The following is a 26207-nucleotide window of genomic DNA, read 5'->3' as shown; positions in this document are numbered from 1 at the left end:
AAGAATTCTGCTTCAGTAGTATTGCTGTGGATGAAATATCACACTATTTACTCAATATCTTCTGAGAAAAATACTATTTGGTGTGAGGAGTGACTACAAAGTAACTATTAAGAATTATATCATAGACTTGGCGGTATCTTTAAAAACTGGAGTTATTTTTTGGCAATCCTCTTGCTTTCTTTGCCATTGTCCAAAAGACACAAATTGAGCTGGCAGTGTACGCTTGTGGCCCAGAAGGCCGATGGTATCCTGGGGTACATCAGGTGATCCTGCCCCTCTGCTCAGTCCTGGTGATGCCACACCTGGCGTGCTGTGCCCAATTCTGGGCTCCCTGGTACAAGAGAGACATGGAGCTCCCGGAGCAGGTTTAGTGGAGGGGAACACAGATTATTAATGGAGTGGAGCACCTCTCTTACAGGGAAAGGCTGTTGAGCCTCGAGAAGAGTCAGCTGAGAGGGGAACTCATCAATGTCTATCAGTATCTGAAGGGAGGGTGACAAGAGGATGTTTCCAGGCTGTGCTCTGTGGTGCTGAGCAATAGGACAAGAGGCAATGGACAGAAATTGATGCACAGGAAATTCCACCTGAATATGACGAAAAACTTCCTTACTGTGCAGTGACTGAGCACTGGAATAGATTGTCCAGAGAGGCTATGGAGTCTCCCTCACTGGAGATATTCAAGAATTGTCTGCACACAATCCTGGGTAATGTGCTCTAGGATGGCCCCTCTTGAGCAGGAAGTGGGATCAGGTGACTCACTGTGGTCCCTTCTAACCTTACCCAGTCTGTGATTCTGTGAAATTCCTTCCCTCTCCAATCTGGGCATGTGGTTAAATCAAAGGACATCATCTTTGCTGGGAAGGAAGATGGCAGTACAGTATCCTAATTCTTTGTGAGAGAAGCTGGGATTTGCACTTCAGGAAACTTTCAACCCTATAGGAATGGAGGTCTATGACAAGGGTCTGGCATACACTGAAAGCCTTTCAGTCACTCCTATCCCACTCGCTGTCTGGAGATGATTCCAAAAGAAACTGCATTCAGTTTGCCTTGAAGTTTAAGAACAGTCAGAGAGGAGGGATGAGCAAGGCCATGCTCTGCCCAGATTAATGGTTGTCAGTCTGCTTGTGGACCTGTCAAATGTAACTATGCAAAGTCTGCTAAGAGCAGGAAGTGGATTTGATATCAAAGGCTACATACAGGCAGCAGCTCTTAACTCAGGGCTTATGTAAGTGCATATATATAAGGACAGAAGCCTCTAATTAAACCAGCCAGTCAACAACTCTCTTTCTGAACTGTGGTGTGTCTCCAGAGATCCTTATTCAATTATTAATGCATCTGCTGCTAATTTCATCATGCAGAGTGTGAATTTGTCTTTCCACATCGAGCTCTAAGGGAAGTTTGTAAGAAATATAGAACTTGTCAGCACGTAAGAGTCAATACATTACTGCTGTGCTGCAGCCATTTATAACAAAACTAAAATGAGCACTCACTTGTTTGGCATTAATTTAATGTCCCACTTAGCTCCTATCAGACGTAAATAGCTGCTTCATCCATTTAAGCATTTCTGTTCGTGCACATAATGAAGTACTCTGTACCTGTCAAGTAAGCAGAATTCATAACTGAAATAAGAAATGGATGAGAAAATTCAATGTTCTTAATATTAAGCCTCTACAAGGGTAGCACCAGACTCTTTATGGCTTCTGTGAGATTCACCTTTTATTCCACTCTTCAGAAACCATATGAAGACATGACATATACACATGCTAGCATGCCAAAATGTTTCTAAAAGGGATATCTGTTCAACTTCAGGCACAATTAACAAAAGCTGTAGTTGTCGAACACACGCTATTACGAAATAAAATACTTAGCCAACCTCTCAGTATTTAATTTTTTTTTATGTTCTCCATTATAGAAAAACACAATTTAATTTTAAACAGTATTCTAGTTGTGATCATACTCTCTTGAGGAAATTTTTATGAGAATGAACAGAGATAATGACTACTATTAGTCACTGTCATTAGCATAAAACATTAGAAATGACAATATTTGTAACAGGCTATGACATGACAATTAAAATATGACTTTCTATCACTTGTGTATGCTTTGGCTACAGCTGGTTGCTATTTTCTAAAGTTAAACTGATAGAAGTCTGGTAATGGTATATTTAATAGCATGTTCATCATCAGATCTAACTGTTTTCCACCACAGGGTATGAAGTTTTATGTCCTCTATCAACCCAAAACAAACAGCCCTACTGCTTAATGGCTCTTCAATTAATGTTTATGGTGCTACTTTTATAGCCTAAGTTACAAGAAAAAAATCCAACAAAATCCCGCCAAGAAGCCATTTAAGAATTTAAGAAGCTTAATGGGACTTCAACGAATACCAAAAATCACTAAAACATGTATGAGGTCCCACAGTTAAGGATGTGAAATAGAAGACATTAGAACGACATTACAAAGACATTAGAAAACAGAAATAGAAGACATTGACAATTGTTATAATTGCCATTGGAGGGGGAGAACAGACCTTCATGTAGGGGAAGATGATTGAGGGACTTCAGGTTGGCTGCCTTGCAATTGCTGCTCATGCTGGGTTAAAACAGAGAAGACCTGCTCATCCCAAGTCATGCACAGGTCAGACTCTGTTGCTCAGATTGCCAGCTTATTCCCCTGAGAGTGATTTGCCCTCAGTAACCCAGATGCTTGCCACCTACTCATAATTCTTTTCCCTATTTAGCAGAGCTCATGCTGATTAAAATGAAAGAACAGTTCAAAGACAGGTTTCTCTTTAACTGCCTTGGTGCATACTAATTTTTGTCTCTCCCTTTTGTACTAAGCCTCTAGAAGGCAAAGTAAAACTACTGTAAATATGTTTTCACTGGAGAGCTGCCATTGTTCTAAATTATGAAAGCAAATGATTTCTGACTTGGGTTGTTAATTGTACGTAGCAGTAATATATTAATTTTAAGCTGCCCATCATAATCCAGACATCCTGATTTCTAGCTTTTAATGATGCATTACGAGCCTTTATTTCTCTGACACCCAAGCAATTAATCACTGACACTCCTCAGTCCCCCAAGGCAGCTGGACATCATTAGACAAGAAAGAATCAGACCTGAGGGGTGGTGAAAATTTCTCTTCAGGAAATACTTGGGTTTTGCACCATAAACTCTGCTTGACATTCATTTCAGCAAATATATTTTAATAGAACCACTGTTATTTTGCCTCTCCTCCCAGTCTCCCAGGAGTTTTTGTAGCTCAACATGATGTTCAGAAACAGGCAAAAAAGGCTCTGTGAAGTTTAAAGGCTGTCAAGCCTTCTTGGCAAATTCCCTACAAGAGCACAGCTGAGAAATGACAAACCTATCACCTGACTGGCTGGTGTTTAAAGCTGACTGTTTTTGATTAGGAAGCAATGAACCTTCCCTTCTGGAGTTCATTCTGTGTTTCATAAGCACCTATTCACTGAAAATTATGCATTCAAACTGATTTGAATTTGATTAGTGTAACACTCCAGTTTTATTATTTGTAGTAAATACAGGCATCTCTTATGGTTTTACTGCACATTTAGGAGAATGTCAGGATAGTTAAAGACTTACTTTTACTTCTCATGTGTTATTGCTTGACATTTAAAACATCCAAGAATAATATATGCCTGTATTGCAGTTACTCACTTGTTGTGTGCATTGCTCCATACGTACTCACACTCTACTTCCTCTCTGCTCCAGAAGGAAGAATAGGATGAAGGCAATCCTGCCTACTCAAGGACAAAGTACTGTGTTCCCAGCTAGAAGTTACTGTGAACTGCAGCAGCTAATGTCTTTAATGGAAAACTCCTGTACTAGACTCTGTGCTGCAGACTCTGTGGTATTTCAACAGGCAGCACTGAGCAGGAGCAGCGCTGCTACCAGAGGGGCCAGCACTGAACACTGAATGGCTCTTTCAATGTCAGCCAGCTTCAGGAGTTGCAATGTGAATGCTCTGGGAAGCTTGATACACTTTTATCTTCTGAGAGCCTTTCAATTATATGTCCTTTCATATCATTACATAACTTCCAATGATCTGCACTGTGGACCTCAGTAATAAAAATCCATTTCATGCCTGAAGAACGCAACTTCTTTGGTAAGTCAGTTTAGACCTAGACGAGGAGCAGTGCATTTGACCAGGAACAAATGCTGAGTGGAGTCAGCTGGTCAGGTCAATAAAAGCTAAAAATAGTATTTGAGTCTGAGAGAAAAAGACAACTCAGGACACAGCCTAGAGGCTAGATTCAGCCCTGGCTAAACATTTATCTCTGCATCAGTGTTACAAGGAGAGATCAGTCACCCAAACTTACACGCTGCAGAGGGGTTACAGATATATCTACAGAACTCACCAGTAAGGTCTGGGAGTAACTGAGAGCTTAATGTCATTATTACTAATATGGTCCATAGTATCTTATGTCTATTAGCTTCAAGGCTGAGTATTCACCAACAGTTACTTCTACCTATCTTGAGAAAAATGCATATACTTACACAATTTACCTCCTCATTTACTTACCTGTTCTGTACACCATCATTATAGTGTGTAACTACAGCAACATCAGTCATTAGGGGTGCTTTTACAAAAATAAAGGAGGCTCACTTCAGCAGCAATTCCAGCTAATAGTGAAACATTTCTGTGATACGTGTATTTTCAGTACTTCAGCTTTCACTAGTACCAGCTGGCTGTCTCAAAAATCTGTAACATATTAATTTCAACAGTATCTGTATAAAGATGCAAGACAAGAAGTACGAAAAAGCTGGTTTGGGTCAGGATATTTAGGTCTTTTCTGCCAGTGATGATGCCTGGTTTTTGAGAATCCGAAGCTGAGACTAGTGGAAGCTGCAGGCTGTCAGTACTTCTGAAAATGAAGGTATGGCTTCAGTGCTCAAATACAGAGAGAAGTGTCTAATCCATCTTTTGAAAATGTTGAGAATTATTAACAGAAGTGCCTTCTCGTAAACAAATCCTATTTCTTTACTAAACAAGCCATTTGAGAACAAAGCCATCAGAAAAAAGAATTAGCAAAAATTACAGAAGTACAGAAAATTAACTTCTGGGAAATTCCATAGGCTACTTTCTACAAGGTGAATGAGTAGCACAAGAAGCTCCAAGTGAAGCCTTGAATGGTCTGTTCACAACAAAGCTCTTGTGCATTGGCCTGTGCTTCTCTAATCCCACTTTTCAACTTCTTGCTCGACAACGGAGCATTGGGCACAGAACAGGCTTACCTCAAACTCCAAGGACTAGCATATGCCTCAAGCCTTGTTCTTCTCAGCTCTATACAATTTAATTAATGATATGACACAATATAAACAATCTGTAGCTTTTAATGAAAGCAACTCCCACAACTGAAATTTAAAACTTTGTTCCTTAAAAGTTTAATTATTAAGGTTGAGATAAATTTTGCCCAATCTCAGTTACCTAAAAGACAGCTACATAGTCTACACTAGGCATTTAGGCATATTTTCTAAACAGTAGAGGGCATTTCATTCCATTTGGGTTTTTTTGACACATACCTGAAAGTGGGTTAAATAGTCCTTTGAACCTGAACTGAGTATATACACATATATATGCAGCTGGAAAACAAAAAACCAGAACATGCAAGGAAGTAATGGAATCAGATGAACTTTGGTATTTTGCTACGAAGTTCTGGCTTGCCCAGGATGGGGAAGAATCAGACTTCCCTTTCTTCCTCTATAGACTTTTGTTTGTCTTCTAGAAATATGAGTCTTCCAACCTTCTGAAATATTTTATCACTTATTAAAATCTGCTGTTACCAAGTGAAAAGGAATTACTACTCTCAAATTTCCATGAACACTAGGTCATTTTCTTTAGGCAAAGAGTGAAAACAACCTACTTCCAAGTCCTCCTTGTAAGCCATTTTAGGAAATATGGTATAATGGTTAGCAGCTTGGGCTCTAAGTGAAGGTATTTTAGTTCTGATGAAAAGCATTCTGTGTGATGCAGCACAGTTTCCCCCTTCTTCTTCAATTTGCTATATGCAAAGCAAAAATAATAATAAATAAAAACACTTCTAAGAGCCCTAGAATACTATTTACAGAGTTAACACATTTAAAAATAATCTAAGTAAACCCTTAAGAAAGCTGCATATTTTCACCCATTTTTTTATCTCACTCACAGCCTACATAAAACTGGAGTGTGAATACTGTCACCTAGGGTTTATTTCCAGCTCTATCTAGGAAAAAGAATCTTGAAAAATCCACTGAGTTTCTTCTCAAGTCTAGAGTTGTGTTAGGCTTGAATAGCTTCTGGCCGCATTCTTTTAGCTCTTTCTCTGTAGAGAAAAATCTGCATCTTAAGCAGGGCATAGTTTAAATTTTTATCACCATTTGCAAGAGCAGATCCAAAAGTAATGTGGGCAGAAAAGCGTCACCTCTTTTAGAACACACAGTGACAGGGAATGGGGATCCCATATGAGGGCTTCATGCAGTTCTTCAGGGCAGACTTCAGGTCTGTTTTCTGGTGTGCAGTCAGAAGAAGCAAGGGAAGGACTGTGGTTGCACCAGGGTGTAGGAAATGAAGGTGTGTCCAGCTACAGAGGGACTCCACGTTAGTTTTTGATATTAATTTTGTGAGCTGAAACCTCCTGGATGCACTAGCTACCAACAGCAAAGGCTGACAGTAGTCTTTTGTTTCACATTCTCATTTCTAATAACTAAATGCAATAATTGCATTTTTCTATGACATATGGATGTATACAAGTTTATTACAGAAAAATACAACTCAGTAGTTAGCTTGAAGGATTTAGGAAATGTTAGATTTATAATTTCCAATATAATTACATGATGTCCTTTAGTATATACAAGAGGACACAGCCTTTAACTGCAGGACCCCTTACTACCCTTTTCTCCAAAAGACCTAACTCATTCTGGATATAGGATTGAATTAAATATTTGTTTCTGTCTTAAACTCTAATGGTATGACCCTTGTTTGTTTTCTCTTTTTCATCCAAATGGTTGCTGCTGTATTTACTTTCTAACAGATTTTCATTGTGCATAATTTGTAGCAACAGTGCTACAGTAACTGAACCATACAAACCTTAATAAGTGGACGTTCACAGCAGCTCAATAAAGATACCAATATCTTCAGAGATTAACAAGTGGAGAACAGAGCAAAAACCCCAGGATCTGCAAAATTTGGTTTTCACATGACTGTCTCAATGAATTCGCTTATCCCAAGGGGAGATGATTTCTTCAAATATTTGGCATTTTTAAAAACTATTTCTATGTTCGACACACTGCACAAATATAGCTTATTTATTATTATGTTAGTTCTGTGAGGAAGATTATTAACTATTATATTTCTTTATGACAGAAAAAGTGTAAGAATTTAGATACATCATCAAACTGTCCTGTTTCAAAGTAAGAAGCACCCCAAGTGTCTCTGTATAAGTTCCTTTCCAATGGCAAACAAAATATGAACTAGTTTAAAATAATCCTATTTTTTGCAGACTGAGGTGACCTAATTATCTGACATTTGACATAAACTAAAACCATATAGAAAAATACTACAGCTCACCTGATAGACTGGAAGATCACTGTAAGTCTGAGTGGTGGCATATCCTAGAGAGGGTGGTAATGGTAGGTCCAGAACTCAGGGCTGTGGAGAGTCCTAACCTGAGGTTCAGTCCTTCAGAAGCCAGTGATTTATTGCAAATGATGTTGAGCACTCTCAATTCCCTGAATACCATTCAAAAGGTACAGTACTTCCCTAAGGCTCCAAAAATCTGAAAATCAAGATAAAGTTGGGCAGACATATTCAATGAAGAACATAAAATTAGTTGTCACATTAATATTTTAGCTTAAATGACCTATGTAGCTTCACATACCATCTCTGTGACACAGGGTTATAGTTTGGATGACAGAAAAGTCTTGGAAGACATTACCTTCCAAATTCTGCATGCTATGAGATAAAGCAGTTACAAAAAATAACAACAGAATTTGCTACACATTCCTGTTCCCTGCAAAGCACAAGTAGAATGGGAAAACATATGATCACATGCTTAGGGTCTCTAAAATGATGACTGTGAACAACAGAGCAAAAAAGAGGGAAAGGAACAAACGAAACACTGGTATTTCTAGATTTTGGTTTATTTTTCTTTACTTTTTGAAACTTTTAGTAGAGTTACTATATAAAACTTTAGCTATCATTTTAGCCTAGATTTCTCACCTAAATTCTTAATTTTTATACTGCTACAAATTTATCATGTGCTGCCTCCATACCTTTTCTGTACCTGCAAGCATCTACTTGAGATGAAGGCTCATTGTCCATGCACAGTAGTATGAGTATGCTTTTGGCAAAGTAATAAAAAAATAGTGGGGGTGAGTTTTATGAACACCAACACTCTTTATGCAGGTATTACAGAAGAATAATTATATTCTTCCAGAGTAAATTAATTCTGAGTGCTGGTATGGATGAGAATGGGAACTCCTAAGAACAAGTTGGGTTGGAGTTGTGTTCCTTTTCTTGATAGTATTAACAGAATCAGTCCCATGAGAGACCAATTAAAATAAGTTCTTATTAAAATCAATGAATTGCTAGAGAATTTAAAGATTTAGGCTGGAGAGGGAGGCATTTTTTAAGCACATTAGTTAGTCTCTTCAGTCAACCAACGGAGACAAGGTACATCCAGAGAGTGTTTTAGAGCATCTGGTGTAGATATTCTGAATTATTTTCTGTAAGCAAAGATCACTCCACTGAATGTATAGATACCCTGGCTACCTGTAGCAGCAAAAGTAGCTATTTGAGGCTTGGTGGTGAATGTGCTCAGTATTTCCCCAAGTGTTGCACCAAGGTAATGTCACATAGAAGGAAAAAATCCTGATAAGTGGAGTAGGGGAATATAGGCATCTTTTTATAGCTTCTAGCAAGTTAACTGAGTTGGCAAACAACAACCTTGTAGACATCTCATGATATTCTCCAAAACAAATAGATTTTCATGGAAGAGTCAGAAAAAAATTTTTGGGTCACTCAGGGGAGTTCCTTATATCCTAAGCAAGTTTATGATACAGGAAACCTCAATTTGCAAATTGTGTAAACCTTTCCATAAACTTGGGAGACATTTTTCATTGATCAGGTAGGTATAAACATCAGGCTTGCAAAACAAATGGTTAAAGTAAGCCAAGCACTCTGAAGTTAGTTAAATATCAGTTACAGGTCTGTGAAACCCAAATTCAGGTCTTGTCATGTATACATTTGATGTAGCCAGTGTCTGAGTTAAATTTTGTTACGTTTTCTTTTTTCTTTTTTTTTTAAATCATTGGGTTTAAAATGGTTGATTTAATTTTTTTTTTCTGCTTGATTTCATGCACAAGAAAGGGCACTGAAAGAACAGCTATTCGATATTTCTTTTATCCTCATTATTCAATGTGTTTTTCCTTTATTAATTTACTGAACTCTATTCAAAACCTTAATTTTTCTTGACAAAATTATGAATTTTGCAGTTGGCTTTCTGCATCATTTTTGGCTATACTATGTGAATACCTCATTAGTGCAACTAATTGTTTATTGTATTCCTGAGTTAAAATAAAACATGCAACACTGTTACATTCCCTGGGAAAGCCAAGGCTTGCATCTAACCTTAAACAGCACTTTACATAGGCACAGCTGATGATGACACTTGTAACTGATGAAAATCAGATCCAAAGAGTCTTTGTAAGATCTCAAGACAACAAGAAACGCAACATTAGCAGGCAATGTTTGAGCAACTTTGAGCAACTTGCCTACCCTCACACAAAAGTCTGCTGATAGAGGTGCTGAAGGATCATATAATCCACTCCTCTGTTTTAGTCAAACTCAGCTGTTGGTCATTAAACACCCTCCACTTGTAACTCAAATCACTGGGAATGCCAGCCAGTGGTTCTGTGGCTAAGAGCCTATTTGGGCATACAATGCTTTTACATTACCACAGATATCAACTTGTACATTAGGCAAGACAGTGCAATTAAAAATACGAGCACTGAGAAAATAAGTCTGAGATAGGATCATTCTGGTGTTGTCTAATTTGCTAATACAGACAGAGCTTTTGCTCGTTCTACATATTTCTCCTGACCCCTCTGCCATGCACCCCAAACATCTTTTTCTGGATCTGACAGAAAAAAGATTTTTTATTTTTCTGAAATGTTTAGCATTTTGACAAAAATCCTTGGTTTGAGCAGATACCTATCTTGGAAAATTTAATTTGAAGTGGACACAGTTCCATTTATAGAACATCTTAATGGTAGATAATATGGCCAGCCCTGCAAAAAGTATACTTACAAGAAAAATGAGAGAAATGGAGGCATCTATGAGAGCTATGGATGAGAATGACTCATTGAAATAAGTTCAGATGAGGAACCTGGTATAAAATGTTTTTATACTAAAAAGCTAACAGCTGTCTAGATCCTTAACATATTCTTAGGGTTATTTTTGGTTGACTATGTATTACAAAATCAGGTGCCTTATTTCCATTAATTTAGCTAAGCAGACTCCAAAGTAGAAAAACCCAAACAAATGACTGAATCTAAAATTATCCCTAAAATGGTCTAAAATAGAACTTCCATTATTTCTAAAACTGTCAGCACTACAAAGTTTAAGAATATGTAGGTTTTTAGGGTCCGATCCCACTGTGCTCAGTGCTGTGGGATGGACATTGGGTATTACCAGGAGTCTCAAGCCCTTACCAGTGTTTCGAGATGTCTTTCTTGCTCATCAAAGACATACAGCATGAGAAACTTACCATGGCAACAGGCGATGCAGCTATAGAAAAACAGGGTTATAAAGGAAATGTATGAAGATAATAATAACAGGCTTCTTCACTGTAAATCTGGCATATGTAGGTATGGTCCCCATACACACACATTCTGCTGTGGCTTCATCCAGTTGCCTGGTAAAGTCCAGCAGGCACCAAATGATGACAGTGCAACTGCACTGTGGACAAGGGAGTTCAGTTCTCTAAACAAATCCCAGCTCAGAATACATCCTGTGTTTCATTTCCTGATGCAGCTTCTTACCCTCACCTGCTGCTTTGCTAATTGCCCTTTATTACATCACTGTGACCTGCTGAGTGACCATAGCCAGATCATGCAGCTTCACCGTTTGTCTAACACTCCATTACAAGGCAGAGATTAAAATACCTGCTGCCTTTAGTAAGCATTTTGAGTTCTATGCAGCAATTTTCTTTTGAGCACTGTAGGTGTTATTTCAGCTTTGTAAGGACTACACAGCACTACTGGGGTTCCAGTTACTCTTTCAAATGAGCACTAGATTCCCTGAAGCACGTATCCCACAGGCCTTCACAGTCTAATGGGCAACCCATTTTTGCCTTAGATCTGCAAACAAGTTCAGTGATACAAAAAGTATTGTGCCTCCTTCAGAAATTTGATAGTTCTCATGAAAATAAAGTGAATGGATGAACTTGATCACCAAGTTGAGATTTGAGCGAGCAACAGTCCCAAGCAAGTACCTTCAACTAAATATTTTTCTTGCATGTGGGAAAATTGGTTATGATGACATAAAAAGTAAAATCTTGATGTGGTACTGTATCTGAAGTATTCTTTCTGGATCAAAGTTATTTCACACTGCTGCTAAGCAGGACATGGGCTGGAATGAAGCAATCCAGTCCTTAACAGGTAAGTGTTCTGTTTGAATTTAATTAAATTATAAAACTGACTACAGATCACATTCTGAATTTCATATTCCCTTTTCAGTCCTTGATGTCAGCATGGATTTTTAGTATATGAAACCTGGGTAAGATCTTCAGGATTAAATTCTCCATCAGAAAGCTACTTTGCTTAACAAGAATTCAATGTAATACAACATTCCTGTCAGTTGTTTGTATCTTTACATCATGAATTCTGAAACAGATATTAAAAAGGTATTAAATACTCAAAAAAAAATCATAGAGAATAATAAAAAGAACCCTGTTAGTTTTAAATACTCAGAGAATACCACACTGAATTCCTATATTATTAGCGAATAGCAACATTTCATTTGTATGACAGTGTCCTTGATTATCTTTTCAGCTACAGTAGGTATACGAAACATTATGTTATTCTGTGAAGAAGAGAAAAAAAGGGGAAAAAAGAAAAGAAAAAGAAAGAAGCTGCATTGGCAAGACCTTTTCACTGATTTTTGCCACTGGTTGTGCAGGATTGTTATAAAGTTCAGGAAGAAATATAATGAATTATTAGCTGAGCAATGAATATGGAGTTTGAAGTGAATATAGTAAATGATGCAAAATATCTGCACATTTTGTTCTGTTTACTGTGCAGAAGTAAAGAAAGCATGCCCACCCAGAATGCTGAGTCACAGATGAGCAGCTCAGCAGTTTGTACCTCTGACTTGGTGGTGGTAACACAGCGTGAAGGTCTTGTAACGCAAGGGCACGTAACAAAGGTATTCACTGCTTTCCTGTGAGTAAGCCATCCATCATGAGCTAATGCATCCAGCAGTGCCAAACAAGATATAAGCAGCTATTCTCACACTGTATAACAAGAAACTATACCTCCATTAAACAAATAAGGTACAGCAGCAACAGAAATAAACAAGAAACATTGTTTTCATAATTAATTCTACTCTTATCAGGAAACGAAGCATTTCTATTTTCCACCTCATACACCCAAATGCTGTGAATTGATATTAGGAAGTTCTGATTGTTTCCATATAGCATATTGAAAAATTCTTAGGGCACATGCAGGATATAGATGATCAACTGCACGTCTTTTTCTTTCATGTTTTTCTTTTTAATATGTGAATAATGACCATTACAGCACGGGTGTGATCTTCCTCCAATAAACCTTCCTTCTGATTTACATATTTGATATATGTCTTCAATTGCATTCTCAACAAGTCTTCCTATTCTCCAGTAAAGCATACTAGGTTTCAAAATTAATTCAATTATTTTAGGAAAGGAGGCATTTATGTCTTTCAATAACTACCCAACACAGCCTTTTAATAGGATTTACGTAAGAAAAACAAGCCTTTAAACCGTGACATGTTTTTAGTAGAAGTTTAGAAACCTGAATTTCTTGTGCTTAAGTTGACAAAAATTGCTTCTCTTTGAGAATGAAAACTTTGTTCCAGATATGCATGATTTAGAGATATATTTCAACATGTTCTGCCAAGATGTAATACAAATTACTAAGTCATCCAGAGATTGTGAAAGGACAGAAAATCTTTCCTGTACTCATACTGGCAGGCACAGTTTAGATTCCATGGTTTCAGAACATAAATACTGTGTACAGTATGTCTCCACTAAAAGATACTGGCATACTCATGAGCAAAGCTCATAAATTGTCCAATAGCTATGTAGATCAGCAAATCTTTCAGTAGGAATCATTTTCCTGATGCCTACAAATGAATTTGAAACTTCTGGTCCTGACCTACAGCACCAGAAACAAAACCAGTGGAAGAAAAATGAAAGGTTTGATGATTTCAAAGCTTTCTGTCGAGTCTCAATGGTAAACAGTAATGACTAGAAAAATTTAATTAGCTAAAAACAGAGTGATGATGGTGATCATCTTTGAAACCATAATGCCTTGAGAAAGTTACCTGTGTGCCTGTTCTGTCCCAGCAGACCAGTACAGTAAAACTGATAACATGTGACACTTTTTCTGGTAACTCTTGGGTTTTAATAACTGACGGAGGTCACGGAGTGCATCTAAGTTTTTAATGGAGGACAAAAAACTTGAGAAGACATTAGGATTATTTTTCTGTTCAGCATTCAAATATTTTTCAGTTTTTCTGCTGATTTTACTCGTTAATTAGTGTTCTTTTTGTACTTTGATGAATCTGTTGACAACAGAGGATGACATGAAATAATAAAAAATGTGTTCTTTATTCTTTGGACATTAACTACAGTCAACCCTTCCAACTATAGCCTTTCTTTTTGTGTGAAAACTTTGTAACCTCTTAGTGAAATTAAAGTTTTTTTTTAATCCTACCTTGAAAAAAAATGCATCTACAAATGAACTCTGTCCTCCTGACCCCTAAAAAATCCATGGTTTCTGATATAGGGATAAATTGGTTCTTTGTCACAAAGGATTCATTTCTAACCTATTCTATGATTCTGACTGTATTAATATTTTTCCCCAAACTACTTTATCTTCTTGCAATCTTGAGCCATTTATTGAAGTTCTACAATATTATAAAAGAATTGGGGTAATACTTATTAAAAAACCAAAACTATTTGCTTTAACATCTTTGCTAAGAAGTTAGCAAACAGATTGTGTAAGATTATAACCTTGTTTAGATCTGGTATTGCTTTCACAAAAGAAATTACAGAAGACAACAGGAGAACAATTTTCTGTCAAAATATGTAGTTGTTTAAGAAACTCAGGTAGAGTTTCTCAGTTGTCTTTTCATTTTACACAGTATTTTTCCATAAAAGAAAGGAAGTGTACCAGTAAACTTTACAGAGTATGAGGTATCCCTAAGAAGGTTGCACGAAGACCGATACCAGTGCTGTCCCTACTTACCCTTTATATAGTCTTGAATTAACGTGTTTCTGCATGATAATGCAATACAATATGAAAAATACTCTAGGACTTCCTTTCCTTAATAGATCACAGGCTTCTTTCACCCATTATCAAAGACTTTCTCTCCAATGTTCAGCTTATTTGATGATTCTCCTTTACCTCTATTTATAATTCTGTAGCTGCAGTATTTGACTCTCGCAAAACTTTGGACTTAGAAAGTTCACAAAACAACACTCCTGCTGTCAAAGAGGAAGGAAATACACCACTAATGTAGACAAAATTGGTTTGTATTTGAACACAATACATTGGTTACTTGTTCTTGATTTCAACCTTCAGATAATAATCCTGGATGATATTTCATGAAGACTACCATAAATCCATATTCTCACAATAAAATTATAAGCCTTTCAACCAATGCACTCATACATGTTAATCATCCTGATTCTAATGGCAACTTGGTCGCTTTACTAAATTCCTGATATGTAGCTCAGTACCTCAGTCGTGGCTGTGGTTTGGCAGCTCCCTGGCAACAAAGAGACACAGGCTATTCCATCCTGCTGTGCTCAATCACAAGATCTGCACATTTATTTCCTCAGCCCTACCACAGACACACTGATGTTTCTGATGCCCTCACTCACCATCACTAACACCAGTGCTATGCAGTTTGGAAGTCATCACATGTCTAAATAAAATGGAGTAATTATGCTGGGCTGTGGAAGGGGTGTGGAGCAAGGGAATAGAGATCTCTTGGCTTTATGGCTGTAGCTCCGTCACTCTGAATGGAGGTTGAGGACCTCACTGAGCTACAAAAACATTGCCAATATCCTCTGAGGTGAGGTCAGATATACTGATATATTGTATTTCCTGAGTTTCTTCATTTATTCATCTGAAGATTAAAGATCTTTGTTTAAACACTGTAAGATAAGCTGAATAGGAAAGAAAGAGTTACATGGTGCTACTTCATTTTCTAATAAAAGTTGCTGCTCTAGAAACACCTGATTTTTTCAGTTAGAATGGCTCTTGAATACGTACAAGAAGTCTGCTAAACAAAACATAATTTGCTGATTTAACTACTAAAAAAGTACTAAAACCTATATTGCACTATTTTCTTCTGAAGATCAAACTGTTCTATATATGAGGTCAACCTGGATAACAAAAAAAAAAAATCTTAGAAATATTTGAACAGAAATTTTGCATTTTTAACTTCTCTTTCCTAATGTTTTCATTTATTTCTTCTGATATTTTATATCGATTTTTCTTCCTATTACAAACAAAACTAATTGGTATGTGAATTAAGCCAATTTGGTTGGTGAGAAGTGTCTTGGAGTGATCTGTAGCATGAGTGGAGCTACAGGTTTTCTGGTGGTGCATGTAAGTTTTCAGAACCTCAGAATTATGGCTGGCCTGACTGGTGGATGTGTGGAATATGTCACAGCTTTCCATGGAAGACCTGAAGACAGCTGTTAATTACAACAACCAGACTCTCTTGTTACTCTCTCAAAAATTAATAAAGTGGATTATGTTTTTCCCAAGACACAGCTGATTAACTGCAAGGCTTCTTCAGAAACAGTAGTGAAATATACTTTTAGTTAGCACTGAACAGCACATGCTGTCATTGGTAATTTTTCATACTGTTTTCCTGAAAATCAATAGAAAAAATGTTTGGATGAACAGTTGCTTGCTTGCACTGATTTAACCTACTTTTTCTAAATAATCCTTATGTAAGAATATTTCACAATGCATCATTTTACCGACACTTTCTGCCATTTTTTTTAATATACACAAGTAATGGCTGTAAAGTGGACTTGGAGACAGGAATATTAGAGGATGCTGCTCTGCTATAAAGCTGTATTTATTGAAGTCCATCCTCAAGGAGTTCACAGTAGTTACCCTCACATAAAAACGTGATGCACAAGTGAGAAATTAATTTTATCTACTTTGCTCTGGATCTCACTTACATCAGGTATGACCTGCTCACAGCTTTGTGTTATTAATCATTTCAGTAAGGCATATGAGTATTTCTTTATATAGTAAAATCTATAATACATAATAATCTAAAATCACGGTTATACCAGTAGGAAACTATTTATAGCAATGGAAAGTGTTTTTCTTTTCTGTAGAGATACATACTGACTGAAGCAAATTTGTGTAACTACGTGCAGTGGTACACTCACACTGATGTGACTGTAATATGCAGACAAACCTTAATGCCATGTTACATCTCTTTGGTCTGTAGGGTGGTTGTAGCACATCAATAAAACCAATTTATAAAGATCTTGAGGCAACTCTTAGGAAAGGAAAATTAAACCCTTTATATCTTGTTATACAACACAACTTGTGGTTTGTAAGTAACTGTTGAATATCACCATACCTGGAAAATGTTACATCATCCAGACCACAGTAATGGGAAAAGATGCCAGAGTAATAAATGTGTCTAGGACTGTGTATTTGTGTATATCTTATCTAGTTTAACAATGATGACAAGAATTTGTACTTTTTGTATTGTGATTAGGTTCACACTTCTGAGTCCATGGACAAAGTTTTAACTTAGCTGAATTTTTTTTGTTTGTTTCCAGCAATGACATTTGTCTTCAGTCAAAAATCTCATATAGAACCTGAAGTCTATTTAAGGAGGTCATTCAAGATAAACTTTCAGGTTTAAATGTGTTTAACAGAGAAATATAAGTAATGGCTCAATCCATGCCATTGCATAGTGATACCTCAGTGTCCCTATCATTCTGAAGCATATAAAAGAAAAACCTACCAAGCATAAGAATAAACAACAAACTTCCTGTCTCTATACAGATAGATTTTTTCATAGGAAGAAATGTTAAATATTTTCAGAAGCAAAGACAAGCTAGTATTGTATTTTTCTTTGCTATGTGACTAGCCAAAATGTAGGCATGTTCTTAATAAAAAGAAGCTCATGTTTTTGGCAAGAGCAGTTGTAAAGTACACCATCTTAATATTTACCATTTAAAGGATAGATGACAAGACTTCTTTAATTTAAATGAAGAGTAGCATAACATATATGCAAATGTTTTGATTGCCATTATACCATAATCACTATGTTGATACGCAGAGAAACGTTACTGGAAAGACATAGATTTTAAAATGGTAGCTGAATACGTTCTCGTGCATTAATAAAAACAAATGCACAGATCAAACAGCAAATAGGAAAAACCCCTGAGATGCAGTGGAGCTTACCTGACCACTTCCCAGCAGATCTGCTGCTTAGCTGTCCAATGCCTGTGAGTCCCTGAAATAGTGAGACAGAATAAACTCAATGTAACCATCATGTGGCCTACTAAATTCACTTTAACACTTCAAAGGACAAAACATACTCATCATAAACTATCCAAAAAGAGCTAGCATGCAACTCCAGCTGCAAGAGATTTTGTTCACAAACTGAACAGCAATCGGCCTGTACTTTAGTCGCATCAAAAAAGTAAACCAATCACATTGACAAAAAGCCACTGTAAACAAAAAGACTGTATTGAAAGGATTAACAGTTTTGGCATCCCTACCATCAAGTCTTCTGTTCTTTTTTTCTTTTCTTCATCAAAATTTAGGTTATATATTTGTTGTTAGCAAGAGTTGCATTACTATTATTGTTAATTTTAGTTCTGTTTATTACTTTGAGGGTTATATATTGTAGAATAATTTTGTTGTCACTAGTTAATGTTAATTAGTTGTTTTAATAGCCTATATACCTATTTGTTATCTTTTGGTAGGTTTACTTTTTTAACTATCAGTAACTTAATAACTGAGAATATTTTACATTACTGTTGCATACTCAAAATTACAGAGTTACTATTAGTGTTACCTGTTTAACGTTTAGTCATCCTTTGAGTCCTGCGACATATTTCCTTAATAATCATCAGCCATCAAGTCTGATAGTCTCAAAAGAAATATCAGCCCTCTAAACTGCCTTCAAGGGCGGTGATATTTAGCACTGAAAATTACAAATAAAGTTTTTGAAGTTGAGTACCAACAACTGGGCAGTGACACTGATGATTTGTTTATCAAGACAAATTGTTATATACTACGAAAAATGCAGTCAACGCACTCTTCTGAGTGAAAACAAATAGGTGAATCTATGCAATGCTTACATGTTGAATGGGATATTTAATGTGCGGGGAAACTCAAAGGTTGAAGAACTAGCATTTAGACAGTCTAACAGTGGTAAGTGGTAATCTTACCTCTTTAAACTCCATTACATTCTCACGAGAGACATGCTAATACAAACAAGTCAATCAGAGTTTGTGTTTAGCAAGATCAAGCTTAAAGGATAGTTTAAAATCCATTTATTGTTCTAAAGCATTTTTTTCCATTAACATGTTATACATTAGTGGATACTAACCATGATTCATGTAACAGTTTAGTTTGTTAACTTTTATATTATTTAACAACAAGAAGTTATTAATACAACTTTTAAAGTCTTACACAAAAAATCTTAAAACAGGCTTGGGTTCATTTTTGTAATTTTTATATAAAAAACATTTTAGGCATCTCTTGAAAAAGAAATAAAGCAGGCATTTAAAGCTAGAAAACAAGTAATTCCAAATTTAGTTTGTTACAAAAGGTTTCAGCTTTATTGACAAATTATGGCAAACATATTTGACAAAATTATGGTTTCCTATTTAGAGAAGCTTACACATGGAACTTTAAGTGATTTTTTTTAACAAATACAGGTTAAAACACTGAACAACTTCAGTTAGCTACATACATACAGTAGCTGCTTGTTTTCAACCCCATTAAAACAGCATTTAAAATTAAATTTACAAACTTAATATCGAACATCTTAATCTAAACTAACATATATTAAAAAAGACAGGTTAAAACATCTTATCTACAGCTTGATTATTGTCTGGCTCAAAAAAAAAAAAAATCAAAAATCATATTACAGTCTTTCAGCAACCCTAAACAGAAACTTAGCCTTAGCTAGTATGTAGAGAGACTCAAGATCTGTAACAGTGTCATGCTTTTTAAGTTACACACAGCAATGAATACAACCAACAGAACATCATCTTTGAATAGTTTATAGACAATGCTTGCCAAAGGTTTTTTTGTCTCTGTTTTTTTAAGTCCGTGTTATAAAATAATACTAATGCCAATGTCACGCAAATGTTATAGGAAATACAAGTAGTACATAGGATAATAATGAGCAGTAATCCCTAGGATAGAAAAGAAATGGACTATTACTTGTCTTGTTGCTGTTTATGTGGAGACCACAGGCTATTAATTGTCTTTGAGATGAGGTCACAGATGAGGAGGACCTTCAATATCTACCATAGGGGTGTTCCCTGTAACCCCCTCTGGCTGACCTTGGAGGTGGTGCCTTTAGGCTGGAACGGGTTGTAGCCCATTCTTCTTGTGCTAAAAACAGAAGAGAAAAACAAGTTTTGTAAATATCTAAAATTGAAAGAACAAAGGGATGCCACTGATAATGGCTGTCAAAATTCTTGAGGGTTCTGGCTGAAAGCTTTAGAAAATCAAAATGAGGATGGTGTTATCATCCATTTCTTTATCTTCCCACAAAAAAACTTACAGAAAACTAACCTACTTCTCTACACAGGAAACCTGTCTATCTTAGGAAGAAAAAAAAGCCTTAATCCTTCACTTTCAGCAGAGAATGAATAACTACTGTGTTGGTGGTACAGTCAGCTCTGGAAAAATCACTGTGTTAGTCTGCCAGTTCAGAATTTATTTGATGTTTTGAGTTTCTAGCATTTAAGTTAAAGCAGGAATTTGAATAACATTTAATGCTGCTGGTATGGTAACAAAATGAGGAGTTGAATCATGAAAAGATAAGAAAGATATGTTTAATTTTTTACTTCCATTTGAGACCAAAAGAAAGAAAATAATGGAAGAAAAATGTGAAGTTACTACATTAGGCAAAAGATTTTACTTTGCAGTATCTTTAGAACACTTTTTCAAATTTGGTGAATCAATTATGCTCAGGACACATAAGGTAAAAACTGTAAGTCTAGTTCAGTTTTTACAAAGCTTCTACAAATCTTCTTCTTCCTTTCTGGTGTGATATTTCTGGAATTTAACCCTCCCAAAGGTGCAATCAGGAAACTCCCTACAGTGATGGTCCAGCAGTTGAACCCAAAACTTGAATTATCTCCTAAATGAGCCAGTGGGTTGTCAAATGATTTCTGGTTTTGTCTTCCTCTGACCTTAACTGATCATACTCCGAGTGAATGAAATGGAAATGCACAAACCACAGTGTATCATCTTATATCACGCCAGAGTGCAACATTGCCCGGATCTTGTTTTTGCTAATGACTGCTGACTTCTGTGGCCACTGAGAACATAAATAGCTGTCACTAGGCAAAAAATACTAAATGGTTAAATCAGGTATCAAAGATTCCTTTTGTAAAAAGATAATGCTATGTGACGATGAAAAATGAAAATATAAAACATAAAAAGCCTGTTAAAATTCTGAAAGCTATTTTTTCTCTGCAAGATGTCTTCTCTGCAACTCCACTTCATTATCTAGTTGTCTTGAGGTATGAGGGCAATAGCAACTGTAGAGCTAAAGTGAGTTCAGGCTAGCATATATGGAGTGGGCATCTCTGGAAAAGATTTGGCAGCAGTTGATCTTGCTATGGAACAAGAAACACTCCTGCTGTGATTTTTTGGTGCACTCCATTTATTTTCTTTGAGCTCTTCAGGATGTTCTCTTTTTGAATATCAGGGGTTTTATGGTCACATGAAACCAAAGTTTACCGTGGAAAGCTACTGCCTAGAGGGTTGAAGAAGTGGCAGCCAATATGATATAGTTCTAAATCCTCAGGTCTCTCATTCCTACAGGGAGTAAGTTTCTGTATAGTGGATTTAAAAATCCTGTCTCTGCAGTATGTCTCATTACACCCTTTAAAAATGGCATTTTACTGTAAATTTTTTGCAGCTTCAATTACCCTTTGCTGAAGTGGTACTGCATTTGCAGAGAGGCCTTGGGGACAAGAGAGATTTATACGGAAAAGAGAAACTTTATTTAAATAAATGAAAATGACTGAAGGAGTAAAAATACCCAGTAAATGCACGACACAAAGACAAGCCAATTTCTTGTTTCTCTTTAGTCCCCTCAGCGTTGTCCAGATTGAAGCACTTTCATATAAAGGTGAAATGTACAGTCTTTTTGGCAGTACTCATGCAGTAAAAAATGACTTTGTATTACCAGCTGGAGGAAACTGTTTTTCCTTGACTGTTCTTAAAGCAAATTGCTCCTGTGACCGTACCAGCTCCTGATACGGAACAAAAACTGAGTCATAATTTGTGGTACAAGTCTCTTATGCTCTTTCTTTCAGTAATATGGTGGACCTATTTGCTTGATTTCAGACTTTAACACCATAATTGAAATATGATGTGATAGTTGACAGCTAACAGCTCCTGTTGATAGAGCCTACTGTATTAACAGGTGAATCCATAGCCAAAGCAGATGTTGAAGTTTTGGGACTACAGCCTTCAACTGAGAAAACCCTGGTGTTTACCACTCATATAGCAGTAAAGGATTATATATTTATTGTGGAGAAAGCAAGATGATAGGGAGCAGCACTATCAAGAGTCTCTGAACCACGCTGTGTAAATATACTACAAGATGCAGCCACACCAAAAAAGAAATCAGATTGCTAGTGTTTTTTTTCCTAGGGGGGGTTTTAATAAACAATGAACCTGCATGCTAGTAATTAAAGTTCCCTTGACATGAAAGCTGCTCTTTCATGCCTCCCTTCCAGAAGTCCAAGGTAACCTTTTTCTTTCAGCACCAAGGGAAGAAAGGGAGCTCCTGAGAATGGAAATCTCTATTTTCAGGAACAGTCTTAAAAGCTGGAGTCCTATAGATTACCTCAGCAGTCACACAGAGATTTGGGCAGCTCGTTGGGTAGTAGAAGGGTTGAAAGTTTGATTACCAGACTGAGTTTCACTGTGAGAACAGGAGAACAGTGAGCGAGCCTGGTCTTTCTCTGAAAGACTGTGCCAAAAGGGGAGGAAAGAGAACCTGGACATTATTTCATCATAATAAAGTGACATATTAATGAAATGGACAGGGATTTCAGGTGAAGAACGGGCAATAGGTGTAGCTTTGGAGAGAGAAAGGTAATTGGGAGAACAAGTGAGACATTGCCCAAGAGCTGAAGAAATGTGCAGGGTGGTTGTTGTGTTTTACTGCTGATTTCTGTTCCTTTTTCTGATTCCTGTGAAGAGAAACCCTGTGGAGTCTGAACTTCCCCTTCCCTCAGTGACATGCAGACTTCCATCCAGTCTTTCTGCTCTAGCAGACCACACTCATTCCCTGTCCTTTTCACTTCTGACTGTCTCCAGTGGTATCAGGTTTCAAAGACTATGGTTAAAAGGAAATCCACACAGGCAGATAAATAACTGAGGGCAGAGTTTTTCCAGGAATTTAAGGAGAAATACTGTATGTTTTACTTTCAGAAAAACTGAAAGTGCAAGTTATAGCAGCATGATGGAAAATTAAGAGAGTTTATAGGTGAGGAATCTGAGAGTGCTTGGGCTAAAGGATTGTGTGTGATATGAAGTGTTATAGCTACTTTGGTAAGAAGTGTGAAGACATGGGCACAGCCCTTTTGATTACACTGCATATGTCCTTCAGTCTTCTATACGCTCCCTGTGAATTGGCATTTGAAGCTCACCTCTAGGATATAAAATTGTTCTTATTATCACAGGCAATCAGCACCCTTGGCTTATGCCCGACTGAAATTGCGTATTAGTGTTTTTGCACTGCTTCTTATGGTTCAGATGGACTCTTGTTTACTGTGTTCATTGAGTTACAGAAATCATTTATTTCAGTATTTATTACGGACATTATTGATACCTTACTTGAGGCTTTGAAGATTATTTTTTTATCAACTGCTAGGAGACTCCATAGCGTTAATCTGTTTAAATACAGAATTTTAGTTAATTTTTCTTTTTCTTATTAGAGAGTCAGAATAAAAAAAAGGTCATATAATTTTTAACCTGAGAAATTTCTTTGAATATGGGATCAAAATGGAAACATTTATAGCACAGAGAGGGATACATATGGAGTTGTTTCTGTCTTACTATTTTACCTATGCATTATTGCAAGCACAGAAAAATTCAGTGGGCTATCCATATGGCTATCATCACATGCTTAAATGTCTTCAAGTAAAGATTTGAGAAAATCACATATTCAGACACTTTTTTTTTACTCTTCATTTAGCATTCTGCAACCTTATAATGGAATTTTCCAGTACTGAATAAAACTCTTTCACAAACACAGAGAGGGAAACAATGCAATAGCTAAAGGGCAGATCATAATCATGGATGAGTTAAAAATAAAAATATATCTTAACGGTGATTTACATAGGAGTATATTATTTCCTAATTATTTTTTATTTATAGTCATTGCTTAATCCTGGTATTAATCAAGACCTGACCACTTTTTCTTCCCAGTAACTTATTTAACATCGGAATACTGCCCACAATTATTGGGCACAATTTTATTAGCTTCTGGTCAATTATTTCAGACAGGCGGCCAGGAAAAGATTAGAAAGCTGTTCTGAGTAGATAGTTAAGATATATATAACAGCAAGTAGTGTAATGGTTCAATTTGATTTTTCATTTACCTTTTGGTGTTTTAGAAACAGAAGTTGTTTTTAATTCAGAATACAATAGATTTCTTTCCTGTGAGAAAAAAAATCTCTTTTATTGCATACATGTGGAGAGAGCACACTGCACAGGAATTGGGATTACTAGCTCTACTCCTTGTTTGCTCAGTGACCTTGGACAATTGTTCAATATTTTGTGGTATGGCTTCCTCACTGGTAGAATGAGAGAGGAGTACCTCCCTCCCTGGGGTGTTCTGAGATGTAGTTAATTGCCCGAGCAGTAAGAGAAAAGTGATATAGATGTGATGAGAAGAAGACCCAATAGAAACCAGACATATAGCTTTAAAATGGGAACTCTTAAAATTAGAATGCCTTTCTTTGGACAATTCAATTTGTGCTGTATTTCTAGTAAGCCTCCATAGAAAGATGGATGGAGACAAAATACTGCTTGCAAATGGTTGGAAAATTTGCCGTACACAAGCTAATGACCGAAGCTCAACTAACTTTGACAAAGACAGTATTTCAGCCAAAAAAATCCCCACAGAAAATGTAGCTGCACTTTTCTCATGTCATAACTGGACAAGGATATATTATTTTAGACAAAAATGCAAGAACAGATTTTGTTTGGTTTTTTTAAACTAAAACATGCACTTTTTTTCACTCTTCTGGTCTCTTTTTGCTTATCTGCAAAGCTTGCAAAATACACAGGATTTTCTGACTTGACATCTATGCATTTTATTATTTCTTGTGAAGAAGTGCTGAAATTACTATCTTTTATCACGTGATTCATGATCTTGAATCACAAATGGTGCCTTTCTTATTTGAAATTTGGAGTTTTGAGAAGACAAGAAATGTTTCCAAAACACAGGCTCAAACCAATTAAGCTTACTTACACCATCTAAGTACCCTTTGTTTTACTATACCTGCTGTATGAAATATATACAGCTTAAAAACCAGAAATGAATGGGAAACCTTGTGGTTTAATAGTCTAGTTCCTGAACATGGCTGTAGGTCTTCAAAACACCCCAACCTACTGCCCCTATGCTTGATGGTACCTTCTCTTCAGGAGGGCTAACAATTTAAACTGCATGGCTGCTCCAAATCTGCTTTTGGGTTGTGAGCTTCTCTGGCTTAAAGCGGTAGTGGAGGATCACAGCAATCCTCCAGCTGACAGCACTGGAGCAGACGAGAAGTGCTTGCACAGTCCCCTCTGCCAGCCCTCCCTGCAGGTGAAGTAATGACAGCGAGAGGTGCAGGAATGACCACTGGAGAAAATTATTTCCTAGAAGGCTTCATCCACTTCTGTAGTGAACACCTGCCACAGACAGGGAAGGAGCAGCATCAGAGTACACTGGCAACTAGTCTGGGAAACCACAATGCCAAGAGGAAGAAGGCTCTTATCAGTGTTGTTGTGAGGTGAGTGTGAATGTTACAGTGTAGAAGGAGTTTTATTTTTCACTTATTTTCAGTAAAAATTACTTTTCTATTACTTTATGGTCATGCAACATGAAACATGCACTGATATGCTGCATCTGGAATTAAATAGATGCACATCAATATTACAGGACTTTAGTCTTAGATTCTCCAACACTACAGTTCCCATGGTGCAAGACAGTGAAACTACCATTTGAAATATTACATAGGAAAGTTTTGCATGATTTACTTATTCTGTCATAGAAAATGATTTATAATTCAGAAGTAATAGAGGAAGCACAGTAAGTTACTATAAATTAAAACCGATCTTGTGCTACATGTGGAATTTTTTTGATTGTTCTAGCATTACTGGAATTTTTTTGATTGTTCTAGCATTACTGAACTACAAAAGTTTTAGGATATACAGACAGTTAAAAGAATGTGATGAGTTTATATATGGAACTTTCTAAAGAATTATAGCCTAATTAAAACTCTGATTTGACAAAACAGCAATAGCTCTAGAATCATCCCCACATTAGTTGTCATAGCTGAATTCAAAATGTGGTCCTTTCCCTGCAAACTTTCAAAATCACGCTCTTATGAAAATCACAAATCTCTTCAGAGGCAATGAATGCCACTTGGTATATAGCTAAGGTGATTCCTCCAGTAAAAGAAATGATAAAATTTTGCAG

At 36.6% G+C, this 26207-nt stretch overlaps 1 protein-coding gene across 17 annotated transcripts in view; it reads right to left on the bottom strand.

Annotated features, from left to right (window-relative positions):
* The window catches only part of KHDRBS2 (KH RNA binding domain containing, signal transduction associated 2), a 299809-nt gene that overhangs the window by 13067 nt on the left and 260535 nt on the right, over positions 1–26207 (bottom strand). For 4 of the 17 annotated variants that reach the window (XR_001863630.1, XR_001863637.1, XR_001863636.1 and 1 more), the window contains exons 9-12: positions 19709–19882; positions 17711–17762; positions 7566–16790; positions 1491–1595 (exon numbers count right to left, since the gene is read on the bottom strand). Coding sequence is in view for 1 of the 17 variants with exons in the window: in XM_008637626.2 (XP_008635848.1) it covers positions 19785–19882 (98 nt within the window). In the remaining 16 variants the exon portion in view is untranslated. Of the gene's footprint in view, positions 1–1486; positions 1596–5883; positions 6022–7565; positions 16791–17710; positions 17763–18329; positions 18459–18793; positions 19883–26207 lie in introns of those variants that run through there. The other 13 variants (XR_001863638.1, XR_001863642.1, XR_001863641.1 and 10 more) reach the window with 9 other exon arrangements.

Source organism: Corvus brachyrhynchos, unplaced genomic scaffold, assembly GCF_000691975.1.
Source record: "Corvus brachyrhynchos isolate BGI_N302 unplaced genomic scaffold, ASM69197v1 scaffold136, whole genome shotgun sequence".
Classification (NCBI taxonomy): Eukaryota; Metazoa; Chordata; class Aves; order Passeriformes; family Corvidae; genus Corvus; species Corvus brachyrhynchos.
This window is presented reverse-complemented; position numbering and strand designations above follow the sequence as displayed.